General features: G+C 35.5%; 1 protein-coding gene and 1 long non-coding RNA gene across 3 annotated transcripts in view; one reads left to right on the top strand and one right to left on the bottom strand.

The window, feature by feature from the left end:
* LOC106668935 (protein C-ets-1) overlaps positions 1 to 21,570 on the top strand; it is a 231,794-nt gene that overhangs the window by 162,233 nt on the left and 47,991 nt on the right. For both annotated transcript variants that reach the window (XM_014398137.2, XM_014398138.2), the window contains one exon: positions 14,895 to 15,011. In XM_014398137.2, coding sequence (XP_014253623.1) covers positions 14,895 to 15,011 — 117 coding nt within the window. The remainder of the gene's footprint in view (positions 1 to 14,894; positions 15,012 to 21,570) is intronic.
* LOC112126416 overlaps positions 1 to 21,570 on the bottom strand; it is a 114,339-nt gene that overhangs the window by 80,296 nt on the left and 12,473 nt on the right. The window lies entirely within an intron of this gene.

A 21,570-nucleotide genomic window follows, 5' to 3' on the forward strand; every position in this document is an offset into this window, starting at 1 on the left:
TAATTTTTATTCTGGAAAACGTTTGTTTCTTTACGAATACTTATTTCAGAATGAATTTGCTAATTATTAATTTACATACATGATCAATATTTGGGCCTTTCGTTTAATACCCAGGACACGTGCCGGACCACATTTTCCCAACTTCCAACTAAAATTGCCCATCAAAAAATCAAAATAATCGATGTTTCGAATAGACCGTTAGAAAGCTTATACAATTGTAAGTTTTAACTGGTTTGATTTGTAAAAATATAATGTAAGGGACCTACAGTTTAATAAAATTGACTCAAAATTACAATTTCGCTAATTTCATTCAGGAGAAAATTCAGGTTTAAGTAAATAAGCATGTTTTTTTAAAATAAACACTAAAAAATCGAATTGAACAGATTGGATGAAAATAATAAATAAACAATCCAAAAATTTAGGCTAGACAGAAATTTTTTTAATAACAGACGAATAACAATAACTATAAATATTTTAAAAAATAAATAGATGATAATTGTGAGACTAGGGTGAATTTCACATATCAAAGTTCAAAGGTTTCCTCCTGTTTTTGTACTGTGGACTGTTTTATTGTATACAGTACCTACTGAAATATATCTCGTTGTGTACATTTAGAGAGAATTTTTTTTATTCTGCTTTGGTTTCACTGTTTTTGCCTAACCTGATCGGCCATTGTTTCTTTCCGAGGATTGTACCTCTACATAAATGTCTGAATGTGGCGAGAATTTTGACAGGCAATACTAAAACGAATCTGGGTGTACGTACTAGAACTGTGGGGCACCGGTAAACCGTCCAACATCCAAAGAATACAGTTGTTCCGATCTACAAAGTCCTCAGAACCGTAGTCAATGCTCTTCACGTCTTCTGCATCGCCCTTCACAATAACCTCAAAATCCCTCTCGTGCAAAACATAATCCCCAAAACGTTTTCCAATTTCCACAATAAACTCATTTCTCACTCTAATCGAGTGGACCGGACCTTATCCAATAGAAACCAACCATATAATCCCACCATACGACTGAAGCGGATGAAGGAGCTACCAATTAAATTAAATTAAATACTCGCGTATAGTTGGGAGAAAAATAATAGTTGATATCTCCCCTCACGACACATGATCTTTGTTATTTCGTTATTTGTAAATCTAGCTCATTACTTAATGTAAATAAGGTTACAGATTGTGATAAATATATTAAATTAAGAATAAATAAATAATATATACATCAACTAATTATCATAGTTTTAGGTTTTTTGCTCGACCAGTGCGGATTTGAACGTTTATTCATGATAGGGCATCTTTTCTTATAAGTACGCTGCTCGGGAGATTATTAAAAACATTCGCAATTATGATATTTCTGCAATAATACTTTAAATATAATAGTATTTAATTATTCCGACCTAACAAATAATAATTGCTTAATTAAACGATTAGAGTTGTTATTAATTCCAAAAAGTGTTATACATAAAAAGGATAAAAAGAAGTCAAGGGCGAATTTTAACGAACTCATCGGGCGTAGGATGAGGAGGAAAGTGTAGAGAGTTGAACGAATATCGAGCCTGTGTATAAAAGTAGCCGTCGAATGGGGTAAAAGTGGACGGCTGGATTTTCGCGGGCCCGTTTAGGAAGTTGTAATTGGAGAAAGAAGAAACTTGGCGAACCGAGCGATTTCCGGCGGACCCACAAACAGGAGGCAGGAAGCCCAATGACGAACCTCTTCCTTCAGGAATCATAGCCATCCCGAATCGCCGGTGCCACCTTCGGCCTTCGCAAAAATTTTAAAAACGTCGTTGGCAATGACCGTTAAGTATCATTTAAGAACTTCTAAATCCTTGTTATAAAAATTAAAAAGTGAAACCGTAATGTATGCGAGGAAAAGCGTTTTTACGGGCTAAAATGGGAATTGTATCATCCAAGGACGAAACAATCTGAAATGCGCGAATCCAAAAAAAACAACCACAAATTACAATGCCAATTAAAGTTTAAAACTATTTTTTAACCGAAGGTATTAAAACATTCAGAACGTTATATGTAATGAACATTGGTTTTAAAAAAAATTGTATACAATGGTTAAATTACGTTGCTACGTACAAGGAAAATATTTTCACTCTTATAATCGTAAGCAAACGCCCGTTCAATTACGCAGTTGTGACGATTTCACTTTCAACTAATTTCTTTCCATTTGGTAGGATGATATAATGTACATAGTTGGTTTTCGTGTAGCTGAGCACGTCTGGATACGTATGTCCTCGCTGTTTCTCCAGACAAGTTTTGCTTTCATCTTAGCTTCACACCTATTCATTTTTTCTTTTACAACCATCAGTGAAGAAATGCAGTTGACTATTAAAGGAACAAACCGTCTAATTTTTGTGTTTATCGGAGATTGATTCTGTTTTTAATAACTATCAGAATCTTTTTGAACTGTAAACTGTTAATATATTTCTCCTAGGCCGATTAAATTTTAAAGAATTGTGTATTATGAGATGACCTATTGTCTTTGAAATCTGGGTGTGATAAACCTGTTCGATTTACGATCGCTTCTGCGTCCCCTCACAGCTTTATCTCTTTTTCTTTTAAAAGAAGATCAGCGAGAGTACACAAGACTGAAAAGCGAGGAAAAGGCAAAAGCAACGGGGATATGAAGACCAAAATGGCCATGCATTTATTTCCTCAGTTTTCCTATTGATTAGTAGATAATAGGATCCAAAACTTGTATTGCGACAGCGTAGGTACCAGTACGGCCATGAGGAAGTGGGTTGCTTGACCTGGTTAAACGCTATTGACATTACGAAGGCAAAGACGTTAGTCCAGTGGACGCGAGGCATTAGGTCGTGCGTCGTACTTGCTGGGTTGGAGTCTCAGTTTGAACTATTAAGTACTTTCCATTGTGAGACTGTTGGCTTGGTTCTGTAAGTTGGGAAAGTTTGTACGAAGTCGTGTGAATACGAAAAATTGTAGATTAAATCCTTCCTCCGGGTCGTACTTCTACCTTTTTAAGCTTAAAACTGAAAACTTCACAGTACCGAGTTTTATCTATAATTTAATCGGTAGGAAAAACAAATGTAGGATGGTCGTTTCCGGTCATTTTGGCCTGCCTGTCCTAGCAGCTTTGTCGGCCGTCTGAAGATTAGACTTCTTCAGTCTTGTGTACTCTCGATTATCTCTTTTAATAGAAAACTTCTATGAAAACCCACTCTGATGACACCGGATTCTGACAAGACCGAACAGCGATTTACACACCGAAATGATCGGAAGCGATAACGATCATGCAGACCTCACGACTATTTTGGTCTTCCTGACCTCGATGGTTTTCATGCCTTGTCGTTAACCTTCAATCTTGTGTACTCCCGCTGATCACTTTTAAAAGAAAACTAGGAAAAATAACACATTGATGTCGCCGGAGTCTGACAAAAAAAAAACGAGAAGCAAACCGAAATGAAATGATCGAAAGCGACAGGTTCGTCATTACACAGACCTCATGAACACATCTCCTAATGCAAAAACATCTGTTTAAGATGTAATCGACGTAGGAGAAATGAATGGTTTATTTTAAGACTAGTGAAATGGATTTTTCACTGAGTCAAGGGATGAAAATCAATTGTGTACCAACTCTGCTTTGTTTTAGGTATGTTTCCGTTTCGAATGAACACGGGGCGATGTGTTATAGTAGTTCTAGTTTACATCATCGGTTAATTGGTCAGTTGAAGTAGTATGCGAAAGTGGGGGGTATGACAAAAGGCCAATCTTGTGCAATCAAGGGACAAAGAGGCGAACAATAAACGGATTTAGTCAAGACCCCCATTGATAAAAGGCCGCTTTTTCACGGATTTTATTACTGAACCTCCAGCCGCAAGATTTATGGAAAAGTCTGACGATTTTTCTCGAAAAAACGTGGATGTGATGTTTTTGAAGTAGAATAAATGTGAAATATAATTGGAACTGTATTTCTCTGGCTTTCACACAGACATCACTGACACGCTCACATTTCATCCAAACATAACATAACTACGATTGTAGCCACAGTAATCGTAATGTGGATGAGAAAGTTAGTAAGTGTCCAAAAAACATTTGTCGGTGTTTGACATTGCCGTCTGGCACATCAGACATTATGTGCCGACTATGACCCAGTTTTCTTTACATCCATTAATTGAATTCAAAAATAGACCACTCAAAGGCAATTATATGCATCTATGCAACGGGACTTACCTTGGACTATAGTATATCGATTTTAAGTCATGGAACAATTAAACATTTAAGTTTTTTCACTAAATATATGTACTGATAAATCTTTTCGACGAGGTGCGTCTCTGTAAGAACTATAAAAAGCGAAATTGCCCCGATGGCGAAGCCTGCATAACTTTCTCCGAAGCCCGGGATGCCCGATCGACCTGGCCTGTGCTTCCTGTGAGGGGGGGACGAAGCTCCGGCCCGGCCTACTTCCCCTTTGGCAACGTTTCCTGTTCCAACTTAAAATCCGACTTGATCTGATCCCGTCCGACCTAGTTGCCTTCCATTCACAAATCCGCCCCAACCCAATCCTTTCAATTGCTACTCGTTTTTTTTTTTTCGTTTCGTTATCTCCGCGAACTTTCCCCTCACGTATCCTAGTCATGACCTTTACTTTTATTCATATAATTTGTATTTATTTTAAGATGATTTTTCAACTTTCGTTCAAATATAAACTGACTAGTCTACAGAAACTCTTTTTCAAAATAGATTTGCCAATCGGGCAGCATTTTTCTTATATCAGGATATGCCACATACCATCCGCTCACTTGTCCATTTTGTTCGTTTAGTTTAGGTTTATTTAACTCTTAAGAAACGACTTAGGACTAAAATAAGAAGGACAAGTCGTGTTTTCTACCGAGGGAAAGCTGATCAGCGACGCAATGCATTGCGCATCTACAAATTTGTAATATAGGGTGGTTTTTTATATTGCATTTTATGCAACATTTTACGAAAATTCTTTATTTAAAAAAGGACTGAATTGCGTTTAAGGGGTTCTGTCCGTTCTCATCAGGCAAATTTTTCTGTTACTCCACTACTCACTACTTACTTGTTTTTTGAGTTTTTTTATAAAGAATTTTTGTTCAAAATAAAACCACATTACATTTATAAAAGAAGAAAGAACAACAGCATAAAAGAACTTATAATCTAAGAATTTAGTTACTTTATATCTATCGAACTTCTTGGAGTCATAATTTGTAAGAATAACGAGAAAAAAAACTGCATATAGGAACTTATAATCTAAAAGTTTAGTTACTTTATATTTATGGAACTTCGTGGTGTCGTAATTCTGAGGATTGTTAATTAATTGATCGTTGCCATTTTAATGGGGCCCAGAAATTTACGTGATTTCAGATTTAAAGAAAGGTAAAAATTTAAAACCTTTAACTTATAAGGCCAATGTAATTCAATAAAAAAATGGAATTTTACAAGATATTGTGTGAATGTAATTTATTAGCGTGAATGAAGGGGCTTATTCTCAATTAATGCAAGGAATTTCGAGTATTCTGGGGGTATGAATGTAGTCTGGTGTGTGAATGTAATTTTTAAGCGTGAATAGGTGAGCATATCCTTATTTGCCCAGTGGAATATCGATTACTCTTGGATAGGGTGGATGCTAACCAGACTGTCATCTTGTTTCTGTGTTTCTATGTACTTGTATTTGTTATTTGTGTTACTGTTTTCACAATTGACGAGGCCCTGAGGTACAAAGAGCCTAGCATTAAGGTAAAGAAAAGAGAGAGTTGGTTAACATAAAACATCATAACTTGGCAGGAGAATCAGTAAAAGAAATTAGTAGGTTTAAAACGCGAGAAAGGTAAGAAAAGAAATGCAAAATAAGAAAGAGAGGGCTGGCGATGACCGATGTAGTTTGCTAGCACTACAATTTAAAAAAGTAAAAATTAAAGACAGAGCACAACCATTTGTGTCCATTAATAAACGGTTTTATTTAAAAAAAAATTTTTTTTTTGCAATTTAGAAGTCTTGGTGGTATAAGTGCCTTTCCTTATTAATAAATACATTTAACTGTAAATAATTTTCGCACTTATACAAAAAGTGTTGCTGCAGAAAGTTTAGGGCCTTTTCTACGTCTATATAATCACTGTATTACCGTCATGACAAAATTGGGTAATATTTCGATCAAAATTGGCATAAATTTAGTCCCAGAATTCGAGCAATTTGTGTGAATTTCGAATTAGTTTAAAAATTTATTTAGTTGTCGACGTGACCACGTGATGAGATTGTAGAGGACGAAGTTTTATAGCAATGGCTGTAGGATTGAAACCGGTTGAGTGCTGCGCATCTTGCTTTTGTGAAGACGGTTTTCTTGTCCGACCTGTTTTTAAACCGACCAATTCCGTTTGTAATCAGTCCAATTATTACATACAGTTTATTGTAATATAGACTTATCAGTGGTCGAGTCGTAAAAAAAAGGAAGGATTGCTTTATTATTTTTGAACCTCATTTGGCAAAAGACAAGCGTACATTAGGAAGAGAAAATTTAAGAAAACTAGTCGGCTCCGATGTAACGGACATAACTAGTAGGCAGGTAGCATGTGCCTGACCCACCTGGCCCAACCACCTGCTCCAAACACATGCCGCCTTACTGCCACCTAACTCAGTTATTTCCTTGCCCAATACAAAACCTCATTTGCTCGTGTTTCTCTTTCTTTCTCTCTCTTACAACTTCGCAACGAATTTCTTCGACTGTTCGAACGAAACGGGGCAGAGGAGCCGGTCAACCTGCTGACGGCCCGGGGGTTCTCGAGACCTCGTGTAAACACGTCGTCGCAGGTTATCCTTCTTCCTCTCAGACTCAATAGAACCCCGTACTATTGTCCCAGTCTGGCACCCGACAGGACAGCGGAAATTGGACGTCCTTTGCCATCCCCCATGAATAATACATTTCAACCACAGCGGAATTACAATCCAGCACTGTGTCACTAGTCGTTACCCTGATCGTTTCCTATTCCACTCTCTATATGCGGAATCGAGTTTTCGTCCTGAAAACCGGTCGCATAAATTGCGACATGCAGGCGTCTTTGCCCCTTGGAGTTCGACTTCCCACACTTCGCTCTTTATGATTTATAACCGTGCATAATTCCACGTAATGAGCGAGCATCAGTTTTGCACTTAATAGGCCAATGAGATTGTTAACGAGAATAATCTATCGAAAGAATTTACTCCCTGTTCAGTAATTACTTAGAATGTTGAGTAAAAATACGCTTTCAAAATTGAAATTCAAACATTTTCTTTGTCCATGAAACGTTTAAAAATTATATTCCTGACTGTGAAAAACCCCGTGACCACATTTCTCAACAAATAATCAATTATGCTGGTCTTGCGGGTTGACGGACATTTGTCAGCTGTTTAATCGTCACCGACTGAAAAGAATCGATAGGAAGGATTTAGATCCCGTTACATAAATAATCGAGTTTTCGTGCAATTGGGATGGAGGCAATAAATGTTAACACGCAATATAAGACCCCCAATATAAAGGGCTCACCCCTCGTGAGAAAGTATAAATTATTAATTTGAGCTTGTTCAAATTGTACTTAATGCATGGACTTAAAATACAGGAAAGAAAGAAAGAGAACTAGTTTATTATGCACTGGAAGAAATTCTCCCTTAAGAGCAATGACATAATTTTTACAATACAACAAAGTTAAAAAGATTAATTTAAAATTATAATGTTAATTATAATAATAATAATTTATAAATTATTATATTAATTTAGTAGTTAAAAAGGGTTAATTGAAATTATAATAGGTTAATTTGCAGTTAAAAAAAAGGTTAATTTGAAATTAAAAAGTCTTAATTTGAAATTAAAACATGTTAATTTGAAATGAAAAAAAGGTAAATTTGAAGTTGAAAAAGATTTATGTAAAATTATAACTGGTTAATTTTTAGTTAAAAAGTGTTAATTTGATATTATAACAGGTTAATTTGTAGTTAAAAAGGATTAATTTGAAATTATAACAACTTAATTTCTAGGTGAAAAGGGTTAATTTGAAAGTAAACAAGATTATTTTGTAATTTTAAAAGTTTAATTTGAAATGAAAAAAAGATTAATTGGAAATTAGAAAGGGATAATTTGATGGGAAAAGCTATATTATTTAATATCAGTAATAAATTGAAATTGCACATTACATAATAATTGCTTGTATTTTTTACAATTTTTAGTTTATTATTAGCAATTAAATCGAATCACGCATTTCAAAAGGCTTAGGAGATGGTAGGAAATTTAAATATATAAAGTAAAATTCTTCTATATTTGAGAATTAAATATAAAATAAAATAAATGGGCTCTTAGATGGCCGTATAAAAGTGAATTACAATTAAAATTTAAAAATTATTTGAAATTAAATATGAAAATAAAGGATTATTTGTTAATTTGAGAATTCAAAAAAATATATTAAATGAGTTAATATCTAAAATACCACATGAAAATTAATTAGCTGGAGAGTTTTACAATATAAAATAATTATTTTACATTTTAAAAAATCTCGAATTAATAGAAAAATAATTTATTTTTATATTTCATTTGATGTCATTTTTAATTTTAATTGTAATTCAATTTCATATCTTATTCTAAAAGCCAAATTATTTTAAATTTTAAAATAAATTCGTAAATATGCACTTTACGTGCTTTTATTTCACGCCATCTCCTAAGTTTTTAATGCCTTAAATGAATTACAAATTAACTTATAATTTAACATTTGTTAATTTCAAATTAATTCAAATAGATAAATTTGAAGTTGAAAAGGATATGTCAAATTATAGCACGTTAATTTGTAGTTAAGAAGGGTTAATTTGACGGAAAAAAGCTATTTAGCTACCTAGCGTTTTGAATTTACTACAACTAATAAATATAATATACTACTATAAAATATACAAAAATATATAAAAATAAATAAAGAAAAGCAACTCTTCTGTACTAGAAATTTAAGAAAAATAAAACGAACTCTATAAAGGGAAAGAAAAGAAACTTTAACCATCTCCTATATTAGAGAACAGAGTAAAAAATTTAAAAGGTAAAAAAATATTCAGAGGATTTTTAAATAGCATTTAAATAGAACCTTAAATAGAAGATTTTTGAGAACAGACAGAGATTTTGCTTTGAGATATATGGGCAATTTGTTATCATTCTTGCAGGCTGTGGTGAGGAAAAAAATTTGTAATAAGGATGTTTTATATTTAAAAAAAGAAAGAAAGAAAACTCCTTTATTTTGCTCTCAGAGATATTTACGCTTAAGAGCGGCGAAATGGACGGGAAACGCAGTCGAGGTAATTGTCAATAGTCAATAGAAGAAAATGCATCAGACATAGCCCACGACAAACAGACCAGAACGAAACGCGGATTTTTACAACAAATGGCAGACGACGTAGAGATTGATAACCATACCCGACTAGCATATAAATCAGAGGTCGAAGTCAGAAGAAAAAGAAAAAAGAGCGAAGGTACAGAATGGGAAAAAGTCACACGAGTAATAGTAAAATTGTCTGCCAGGGCGGGGAAGAGCGTTGACGCTTTTTTGTTTCTCGCCAGTGAATGGCCCAATAGTAGAAGCGGATGAAGCAGTCTTTGCATACAAAACAGATCCTTTTTGTCCGGGAACGGGCCCAGCTCCTGGTTTTTCTCTCTATTCATTCAGCCTTTTAAGAAAATGATAAAATTAACAAATGCTAATTGCCAAGTGCAGCCTTTCAAATGCTGATCTCGCTGAGATAAATAATAATAATAATTTGATAATATCATTTGCCATTACGTAACACGGACTCGCACAGACATATTTATTTTTTACTTTTTAATTAATGCTGTTTATGTAACTTAATCCAGGCTAACCTATCGTATGATCTTTGAAACGCATAAAATTATGTGTCCTCTGCCTCTGTGTACTGCTCGTTTTTAATTATTTCCTGTCATTACATTGTAAGGCTTTATTTTTCAAAATGTTTCTTTTTTTATTTCATAATAGACTCGACTTTGCTATGAAAGACTGAAAATATTTTCAACCGTTAAGTACAATTTTGTCCGGTACTTCATTGTGAGTTTCCCTCTTGTTGACGAATCTGTAGTTTTGTCTTTTCCGATCGATTTGGCCTGGCTATCCTCATTAGACGTGACCTTAACAGCGAAGATCGGCAGACCAAATTGACATTGGTTGACAACAAAAATTGGCGGACCGAGTTTATCCACGAAGATCGAGGTGGTTGACAGAGGCCCGTACCTATCACCCTAATATGCCTATTCTTTATTACTTAAAGGCCTACTCAAACGGACGTTGTTGTCAGTTTTTGTCTGTTGTTGATGATGCGTTTGACGGGCTAAAACAGCGAGTGTAGGCAGTCTATTTTGATCGAGACGATCAAACCTCAAATTCGAAGGCCATTGTCGCTGTTTTGAGATGTCGAACGGGTTTCTGCTTCACGCCATCTTCAGTTACGAACCAGTGTTTCTTTTTGTACGTTTCTGTACAAGCCCAAAATATGAGCAATCAAACTCATTAGGGAAGTATACTTCGGCCTTTCAAGCAGAAATACATGCCATCAACGCTTGTGTCCTGGAAAATCTTAAAAGAGGTTACACTGACAAAAAGATCCTCATAAGATCAGACAGCCAAGCAGCTATTAAAGCATTGGCATGTAAAAGAATTACATCAAAACTAGTCAGTGAATGTATCCAAAATCTCCAAAACCTGGGAAAACACAACAACCTGATGATATCTTGGGTGCCAGGGCACAGGGGAATTCTGGGTAACGAAGAAGCAGACAAACTGGCCAGAGGAGGATCTGCAAGACCATACATAGGCCCCGAACCTATCCTTGGGATAACAAAAACAAACATAGAATCCTCCATCGCAGAATGGATCCAAACAAAACAAAGAGAGAAGTGGATAAACTCTAGCGGTGCTAGACATAGTAAACTTATGCTGAAACAACCCTCACCAAAATTGGCAAAAACACTGCTACAATTGGAGAGGGCAAAACTCAGAGGAGTGGTGGGACTACTAACCGGTCACTGGTATCTGAGGAAACATCTACACAACATGGGTATATACAATAATGATCCCATTTGCAGATTATGTAATGAGGAGGAGGAAACAGCCACTCATATCATCTTCGAATGCGAAGCAACAGCTCAATGGAGGTTTAACCTAACGTACGAAAAAGACTCAGGGAACCAAATTGCAGCAATAACAGTCAATGACCTGATACTTCTGAGAAGAAGGATTGAGTCTATTGACTAAACTAGGGAACTGGGAAGGTACAATAAGCTAGAAGGCTGCAGTGCCTGGGGAATACAAGCCCCGCTTCCCAGCATCCCTTCCACCATACAATACCATATGTACGTTCAAAAGTGGAAGGATCGTGCCTTTTGGTTTACTGTGTACGTCGAAATGGAATTGGTTGTCAGTTTTTGGTCATTGTTAATTATGGCAAACCCTCCACTTAATATGTCGAGATGCCGAAAAGCGGATGATGAACACAAAAAAAAACATAAGTGAACCAGGTTGATCGGAGACGATCAAACTATAAATTCGCAGCTTATTGTCACTGTTTTGGGCTGTCAGACGAGTTTCTGCTTCACGCCAGCTTCAGTGGGCTTGTGTGTTCGCGTTTACTCGGGAGTACAAGTATATTGTACAATATTGCTGTTGCTCATGACAGAACCACCACTGAAGATGGCGTGAAACGAGTCTGACAGCCCAAAACAGCGACAATATGTTGCGAATTTGTACTTCGATCGGTTTTTGATTATACTCGCTGTTATGTCTTTTAGATACCTTTTACCTTTTCTCCATCGTTAGTAGTGGTGCATTAAGATCAACAACTGACAAAAACTGACAATTCTGTTTCGACATATACAGAAAACCAAAAATAACACTTTTTCCACTTTTTACGCATTTAAAAAAAGACCTGACTAAAAAGGAACATAGACCCACCACTGAAGATGGCGTGAAGCCAAAATGCGCCTCACAGCCCAAAACAGCCACATTAGGCGGCGAATTTGTTGTTTGATTATCTCCGATATTCCTAGTCCACCTATTTTGCTGTTTCGATCCGTCAGACGCTTTTTTTTTTGGCAATCTTTAGTGGCTGTAAGCAGGATGAGGGGAAGACTATCCTGAACAATGTTTTATGGTTGCGCTCCTCCGACATGTCTGTTCCTGTGATTCGTTGTGACATGAAGTGAAAAACATAGAAATTTGAAGTTGCTAGTTTAAAAACAAAACCTGTTGACTTATGAGTGAGTTCATACATCGATTTTTTTCCGTTATGGCTTATTGTCCTAGGCAATTTGCATATAAGGAAAAATTCGTCAGCCCTGGTACTTCGATCACTGCCTACGATCTCGATGCACTTTTGTCATATACTACAGGCTAAGAAATTAATAAAAAAGTATTTTTCCTCTTCGCAAAAATAAAAATAAAAGCTGAGAGATTTATCAAGTCGCAGCCCGGAAAACAAGCGGAACTTACTTTTTGTCGTCTAGTTCAGACTATTCTGACTAGTTCAAGAAAAGCTTCTGTCACCGTATATCACTCGCTTCCGGCACACAGCAATTAGGTTTGTTTCACATTAAAAAATCACAATTGCGTCTTCCTCAGAGTAAAATTACTTTCACAAATTCCAAATACTTGTGAATTTGTATTTTAGGATAAATACTATAACTGAACATCGTATACAGGGTGAATTGCTACTCGTGCTACAAACTTCTCCAGTAGATTCTTCACCCTAAAATGAACAAAAAAGTTCATATTGTCCATGGTCCGATTCTCAACCATTTCAGAGTAATTTCGCTTTTTATCGATTTTGAAAGATATCACGTCCTGGCGTCGGAAAATCGTGATATCTTTTAATCTAAACATTTCTCTTAAAATCTATAAGCACCGTTGAAATCCCCGTTAATTTTTAGAGAGAATCAAAATCATAATTCCATTGAAATTTTTTAATTTAATTTAATGCCCATTTAGTATGTAATGCTTAAGAAGTTTACAAACAGCTAGAAGGTCAAGGAAGAAAGACCCAAACGTTTTGCCACCTTCATCTTCTTATTGAAAAATTAACGGGGATTTCAACGGTGCTTATAGATTTTAAGAGAAATGTTTAGATTAAAAGATATCACGATTTTCCGACGCCAGGACGTGATATCTTTCAAAATCGATAAAAAGCGAAATTACTCTGAAATGGTTGAGAATCGGACCATGGTCAATATGAACTTTTTTGTTCATTTTAGGGTCAAGAATCTACTGGTGAAGTTTGTAGCACGAGTAGCAAGTCACTCTCAAACATTAGCAATCCTTGAACCACCATTTTTTCTCTTTTTGTCATCAACATCTTGGTCTCACAACCACTAAATAAGAAAATGACGAGTGCGTTGGAAGCGTTATTAAATCAGGTAGTTTTCCTCAAATTTGCTGCCTTCTGAGACTAAAATTAGAAACTCTGGATTACTTTATACACTTTCCGATTTACACAATTTTCCACTCTTTTTGTAGTTCTGGCTGAAATAAAACACAAAAAATTAGCCCAAACATTTTGCCACCGTCATCTTCTTATTGAAAAATTAACGGGAATTTCAACGGTGCTATTAGATTTTCAGAGAAATGTTTAGATTAAAAGATATCACGATTTTCCGACGCCAGGACGTGATATCTTTCAAAATCGATAAAAAGCGAAATTACTCTGAAATGGTTGAGAATCGGACCATGGACAATATGAACTTTTTTGTTCATTTTAGGGTGAAGAATCTACTGGAGAAGTTTGTAGCACGAGTAGCAATTCACCCTGTATAATGAGTGCGGCTCCGAGACTTAATTTTTTTTGTAATCAAAGCCTTATCAAAAGGAATATTTATATGTTTTTGTCGAATGATCTGCGAATACACTAGAATCCATTGAATACGAGATCCACATTGAATCCATTGTACTTCCACCGTCTGAGGCTCTGACCAAAAAACACAGGGAGGCACACGGGGATGAAAGAATAACATCCACACGCATTTAGTTGCGGATTCGAGGGTTAAGGATGTCGGAAACAGTAATGGGTAGAAAGAGTCGACAGATTTGAAGATTAGTGCGATAATCCTGAGTGAAAACGGTGATCATTTGCGATTGGGACTTCAGTATCTTACCCTTTGTCCTATCTCTTCATTAGGTGGCAATAGGTAGAAAGCGAGCCAGGATAAAATTATCTCGCCTTCTACGATACTAAGAAAACAAAGCAAGAGAGAAAAAACCCCGAAATTTTTTATGCTGAGAACGAGTTGGACATACAATGAGACTCCAGGGAGATTGAAGGTCATCCTTTAATGACCCACGGGTCATAATAACAAAGACCCTAACATCTATCTGTGCTATCCATATTTAGCAAATCCCACTTGGACGCAATTTCAAGATCCGAAAACCCTTAAAATGTAAAAGCCGAAAATAGAATCCAATACGTAAACCACCAACCCAAAAAAAAATTCTAATACTAAATTTTTGCTTGAAAAAAAAAAATCAACTTGGGACATAGTTACGACAAATCTATGAACTTCGGACACTACAGTTTAGGTGTAATGAAGGGCAAAGGCCGAAGAGGAAGAAGCAATCAAATCACTTAATCTCCATGGCTACCAGTGGATACCAAACGGATTAGGTTGTCAGCACCGCTTAACCGTCCACCAGCTTTACCATTTCTCCTTAAGCCTGGAATAAACCAGTAAAAAAAATTCCAAAGTATAAAATCCACGTCTTGATTATTAGCCCGAGTGTACGCCGATTAAAAAAAAAAAGTATGACGTGATAATAACGTATCATCAGAAAGTGATTAATTAATTATACATATTTATTTAATACCTGTTAATTTCCTGTCAATAAATAATGTTTTGCTTTTTTTTTTTCAGAAATGCCGACACAAGTACCTCCACTCACCCCTGGGACCAACAAGAAAATGACTGAAGCCTTAAAAGCCTCTTTTGCCTCTTGGGAGAAAGAACAGATAAAACTGAACATTTTGAAAGGTAAGAGGATAAATAATAGTATTGCATATTTCAAATTATAAAAAATATATAGGTTTATAGTTACCTATCATCTTGGTTTGCCTATCCTCGCTGATTTTTGTCAGTCAGACGCGTTTTACCCTCTTCATAGTTTCGGTGATGCCCAAATACTGAAGATGGCGAAACGCGTCTGATTGACAAATATCAGCGACGGTAGGTAACTATGGAGCTATAGTTCTATCACCCCGCAGACCACAGGAGGACATTTCACAATATAAGAAATATATCAAATAGTTTAAATTATTATTAAAATAATCGCAACTAAAGACTGATGTGTATCTCTTAACAGAATGAATTATCAGTATTAATGAATCATCAATAGTAATCAATAATTTAACTTTCTCTTTTGGAAAATGTAATAAAATTGAAATAGAACATTTTCAAAGTATTTGAAGTTATATTCTGTGGGTAATTTTTTACATTTAGGAGGCTTATTTTATCGAGTTTAGTTTCTGTCCCCTGTATATTTTTTGTTGGGGCGATTTTGTGAAAAACCCCGAAGCACGTAAACTCTTGATTTTTTGTCTAGTTTCTCAAGAGTTAAGAAGTTTTGATCACCAAGTTAATGGGATACGGACAGGAATTTTAACTATTTCAAATTGTAAGGATACTCATCACTGAACAGTTTTTGAAAGGATTTAGCCTGATTCATGATGATGATGAAAACGGTGATGGATACAAGGAAGTGGGGTTTTTGTTCCCCGAGCACTGCAGTCTTCTTTTTTTGAGAATTTTTTACGTGCTAATGCTTTAATAGCCCCTTTGCTATCCGATTTTATAAGGATTTTTTTTTGTCAGTGTAACAAGATTTAAGATTTTCTAGGGAACAGCAAGCGTTGAGCCATGTATTTCATCTTGAAAGACCGAGGTGTACTTCCCTAGTGAGTTCGATTGCTCATGTTTCGGGCTTTACAGAAAACTCCTGATCCGGATCCTTCATCTGTATTCTATATCATTGTATCCGATTTCTTCCTGAATTCTTCTTCTCCTTTGTAAACTGTTGAGACTTATAAGATTTGGGGCCAGGTGCAAATTTCGGTCAAAAATTACAGCCTTAATCAACTTAATATTTGACAAGTAAAACGCCAATAAAAATTGATTTAGTGACATTTGAGGGTTTCCCCTCAAAAAAAGATCAACCACGGAAAACTTGAAGTTTCTTTTTATACCCATTCAAAAAATGGTTGAAATATTTTAATGCATAGTTCACTTAACTTAAAAGTAATCATATCAAAATTTAGTTTTTACGTTCTTTGATTTTTCCGAGCAAGGCTTAAAAATGTCTCGAACATTACAAGAGAAAGTCGATATGATTCTGCAGTGGGAAAAGTAGGCCGAAATTATGTGAATAACGTAAGAACTGATACTCTATGTTCAAAACGGTTTAAACGTTGAATGAAACGTCAAAATACCTTTAAAAATGTAAATTGATGAGTATACTGGAATTTGAAATAGTTGTTTCTATCCGTATCCAGTTATTGTGGAGTTAGATCAAAACTTTATGGCTCATGACAAACAAGACAAAAAATAAAAATGTATACGTACATTTATTTTACCCAAAAACGCCCCAATAAAAAAAACTATAGGCTGGATCTTTACACTGTATACATTTATCATTGGTCTGAATCTGTTTAAATATTATGATACGACCTTCCAACTAAAGTAAACATTTCCAGCCTATTTGTATCAGCATTCACTTTCGGATTGATAGGTCCTTCAGTGGAAATTCCCCTCGCTTTGTAGATTCATATCGAAACAATTTTATTTAAATGAAAATCAGGACCTCTTTATACCCCGATTATTTTAAAGAAGAAGAAAAGTGATTTGTGAAGTGTTCTGTTGATAGGGGCTGAAATCGCCGAAAAGGCAATTTACCTGTCAAATACCGTGATTAACATACTCGACAAATTGTGTTCGTAAATAATGATGACTGCGTGGGAAACCTCGGAAGGACATCTGCGAATGCATAGTTTCAACGCGAACAAAGGGTATTGAAGTGATCCGGCGTGAAGGGCAAATTAGTCAACTCCCTGAAAACAATTTCTACTTTATGAGATACAGGTCGAAAGACGACGAATGATTTTCGGGATGACAGTGAAGTTATATTAACGGGCCGAAGAAAGAAAAACAAAACAAGCCATCGTGTTTATTAACCGAACCAGATGATTGAGAGTGTGACTGCCCTTGAAAATCGGCCATGCTCCTTGAATTAAAATGAGAAGATTCGCCTTACATTGTCAATGCGACACCGTCGCTTTTACAATGTAACAGTTTTAGTTTTAATTTTTGGATTATTTTATCTGAGAAAGGGTCAACCTACCGCCATTATACGATTGCTTTGCAATTAACTCCAATTACATTGCACGCCGTTTGATTGCAGGATGGATGATGTCAAAACGTCAACAATAGAAGCAAATTATTGCATTATAATAACATTACAAAAATATATCTGTTATGAATTCTTGGATTTGTTTGAAATCTTCAATGTTCTACGCCTGGCAGGTCCACCCAGTGTTCACGATTTTTGTGTTAATCCTATTAAATTTGTTAAGTCTTGTTAGATCTAGAAATATGGTGACGTAGCAATGTTAGAATCGGTTACTCAACATTGCTTGATCTAAGGGAGGATCTGTGTTACTTGTTAAATCGAATCAAATAGTAGTGAAATTTAGAGGTTAGCCGTTAGGACTTAAGTACAAACATGGTCGGTACGAATTGAACATTGATTATTTTTTTTTATGTATTTTTATTTTTAAATTTTATGATTAAATTCGACCAGTAGGGATGTTGATAAAGGAGGCGGCCAGAAGGCCTTCTGCACCTCGATCTGAGTAGATCTATTGTGTTCCTCTATTTTTAAAACTCATTGGCCAGCTTCATGTTGTTAACTAACCTCTATAATCTTGCCAGCGGCTCCTTAGTAGCTGGTAGGCGCCGATCATGATTGCGGCTTTTCCTCTTCTAGTTGCAAGGATTTGCACTTTCATAAACCCTCACCAAAACATAGAGTCTGCGGTCTCGAATTCGACCAATACATTTTTTTAAATGTTTGACCTATCCTTATACTAACCGTTATTCATAGTAGAGGCATGGGATCTTCATCAGCTGAGTATGTATGAAGACGTTCCATCCACCTATCGTATGCAGTAAGGACGTTTATTAATTTGCGTACAAGTTATTCTCCTTCATATCTGGTCAGTTCATATATTTGTCTTTGTGTCGGATAGCGATTTACTTCTAACTTCTAAACATTCAACGAGCATTTTTCTCATTCCATCGAGCTCTTCTCGTACAAATACAATATGCATTTTGAATCAATCCATAATCTTTTGACTGATGTTTGGCAGTTTGAAAAAAAAATAGTCTTCCTTCTCAACTGAAAACAACAGCTTAATCTACAACCATAAATCTAAAAAACTGTTATACTTTAAACAACACTTTTTGTTTCTGCTGTCTGATTTAACAAGTCTAATTCAAAAGGTGAATACCTCTAATATCTATATACCTAAGACCTAAATAACACGACAGCAAACCTCTCCACACAGTCTGACATCATAACAACAGAACCAAACCGAGAACCGAGATTATTCTTGCATATTGCATGTTCTTGTTCGAGACGTCTGTCTGCTCTCAGAGGTGGTCTAAAACCGAGTTAACACCGTTGTTGCATTTATAGTCTTAAGCAGACTATACTTTAAATATTTCAAATTCGGTAAAGAGTTTTTGTTTGTTTTATAAATGAAGTATGGTTAATATGAATATAATAATTTGATAACATTTGTTGGAATTCATTATCACTTGCCACTAACCAAGATACGTCTTAATGCTAGATAAATTTCCCATATCGGAGTCGTTGGTTCTTTTTCCCTTTTGTCCAACGCTAATCAGCAGCTCGAGCAGATAAAAGCCCTCTGGTGATAGTCGAACGTCCAAATTTCTCTAACTACTGATAAAAGAGGGTTAACCACTATCTGCTGCTTTTTTTCCTATTTGACGATAAACTTTTTGCAAGGGGTGCGGCCCTGCGCACGACCCTTGTCAAATGCCTGGACAAAACGGTTTTTACCAACAATTTAATGAATCGCGCGATAATTTTTGTTTTACTAAGACTTACTTGGTTTGCATTTTGAAAATTTGCAATGAACTGAAGTTTTTGACATACTGACTGTGACGTGCATAATCCATTTACCATATTTGAAGGGAACAAAATGAGCAAATAACATAAATAATATAAATAACAATAAAATATTTATATAATATCACCAATAATAACATATGTTTATGGTCCGTGCGTTAGTGTGTAATTTAAAAGATCACTTGAAGATTTTTCGCCGCCCGCCAACAATACACCCATAAATTTAGCACGTGATATTCAAGAATTTTGATTTGAAGAAGTAGAACATTTTTGGCGTCTACATCTATTTTTAATTGTTTCTTACCTCATGCAAATTACACCATCCATATTTAAAGGTTTGTTGTATGTTTAGTTTCTCACACTATACATTCACTCTACTAAATACAATCACGTCCGTCTTATCGCAAGAAGTTAGGCTCCAGAGTCTACAACAGCTAGGTCATTACAGCCCCCAACCTATTTTATACCTAGACACTCACATATTCTTTCCTGTTTACGTACTATTTACTCGGAGTGGTGCGGTATGATATATACCCTTTACACATACCATATTAACTGATCAAATTAATGGTCGATGGGTACTCAATATTCCAACATCTGTCCTCTCACTCTCCGTATCCATTGCAATTATGTAGGTCTTATCAGCCCTTAAATCAAAGCGCACTCACACTCTACTCACCCTTAAATATATCCTTTCCTGTTCACATATAAAAGTAAATTAAGTATACTCGATATTCCACACTCTCACTAGACATTCAAACCAATAAATACGAGATAATCATACATAGATCAAACACAAAACGAGATATCTATAAAGTACTATACACAAAACAGCCGTTTACTCTAAAATTTGAAACAGGTGAAAACTCAACTACTATTATCAAACATGGGTGGCATGCCTACTCGCTCTCTGTACGGAGCCAGGATATGACCTTCAATTATGTGGGACACATCGGGAAACATTTCTTTACAATCTGTAGCCTTATGCGGGCTTTGGCCCAAAGGTAATGTGTGTTAATCGCATGACCTATTGTTAGTCCGGTAGCATCATTTTTCTGTTAAAATCCTCAGAAAGCCACATCCAGCCCACAAACCTTCCATTTCATTTTTCCCATATTTTCGCGTTAAAAGTCAGGAGGGTAGTGGAATATTATTATGTCTACATCTGTTTTATTTTAATTTATTTGATTGATTTAGTTACTTATCATTATGGGTGATAATAAATATGTAATTCTGTACATTAACTGCACGTTATATTTCTACATCTGTAAAATCTGTCTTGTAATTTTTACAGAAAGTTCATTATAATTTTGTAACTACTCAGATTTGAGATTTTATTTAGTTAATTTACATATGTACTTTAAACGGATTTGGAGCTTTATTTACTACTGAATGTATATGGTATTTTAAAGTTAAACTATAGTCAAATAAAACGCCTGGATGGATTCTTGGTTTCTTTTCTTTGCTGGTTCTTTATTCGTCGATGGACATTGATGGTAGTTTATTGAAGAATTCGAGTATTTTAATTTATTAATTGCAATTCTTCAGCTACTGTTTGCTTACCTAGATCCTGAAGGACTTTCAGTGAGATAGAACATTATTTCCAATTTTATAAGTAAATGCTCCTTTCTAACCGACCACTGCTAGGTGTGAAATCTGTCTTGATCATCAAAAGCTCACCCTGTCCAAGACTTTAGTCCGACACTTTGGACATAAGGAGTGTAACTGTGGGGTTTTGCTACGCCCTCTAACCCTGCCAATCAAACGGCATCACACAAATCGTCAAAGCTCCTTACTATGTCACTACTATGTCATTATCCACAATGACCTAAACATTCATTTTTAGAATTTATTCGTTCCAGAAGTTTCTCACCAACCTCTCGATCCTAACCCTTGATTTCGAGTCCTCTCCACGTCTTCATAATCGACGATTGTCTCGAGTCTTCCTTGCCCGTTAATCCCTCACACTAAGTGCCAGAATTGGCTAGTTTCTCATGGAATGTGACTTCCGGGTGCAACGCTGACATTAGTGTTAGTCTTGCGACCGTGTGAAAAAAACGTTTTGTGATAACATTTGTAATATATACTAATATTTATGTACATGGTTCAAATAAAATAATTTTGAACTTTAATACAATTCATTTTCGTTTTGAACTTTTTTAATAATAGGGATAGATTTCCTTTATCAAACGCTTTAGAAAAGTTAATGTGGATAACAGACTGTGATTATGTAGAAAGTAAGTTATAAAAATTTATGGACTGATGGAAAAATATTCTAGTCTTTTCTCGCAATTTCCGCCGATAAAAAAGAAACTCAACCGTCGTTTTGCCGAATCCCTAACCAGTGTGTAGAAGGTCCTTTTTCAAATGGACGTTAAAAGGATC

Source organism: Cimex lectularius, unplaced genomic scaffold, assembly GCF_000648675.2.
Source record: "Cimex lectularius strain Harlan isolate CLEC.00 unplaced genomic scaffold, Clec_2.1 scaffold29, whole genome shotgun sequence".
Classification (NCBI taxonomy): Eukaryota; Metazoa; Arthropoda; class Insecta; order Hemiptera; family Cimicidae; genus Cimex; species Cimex lectularius.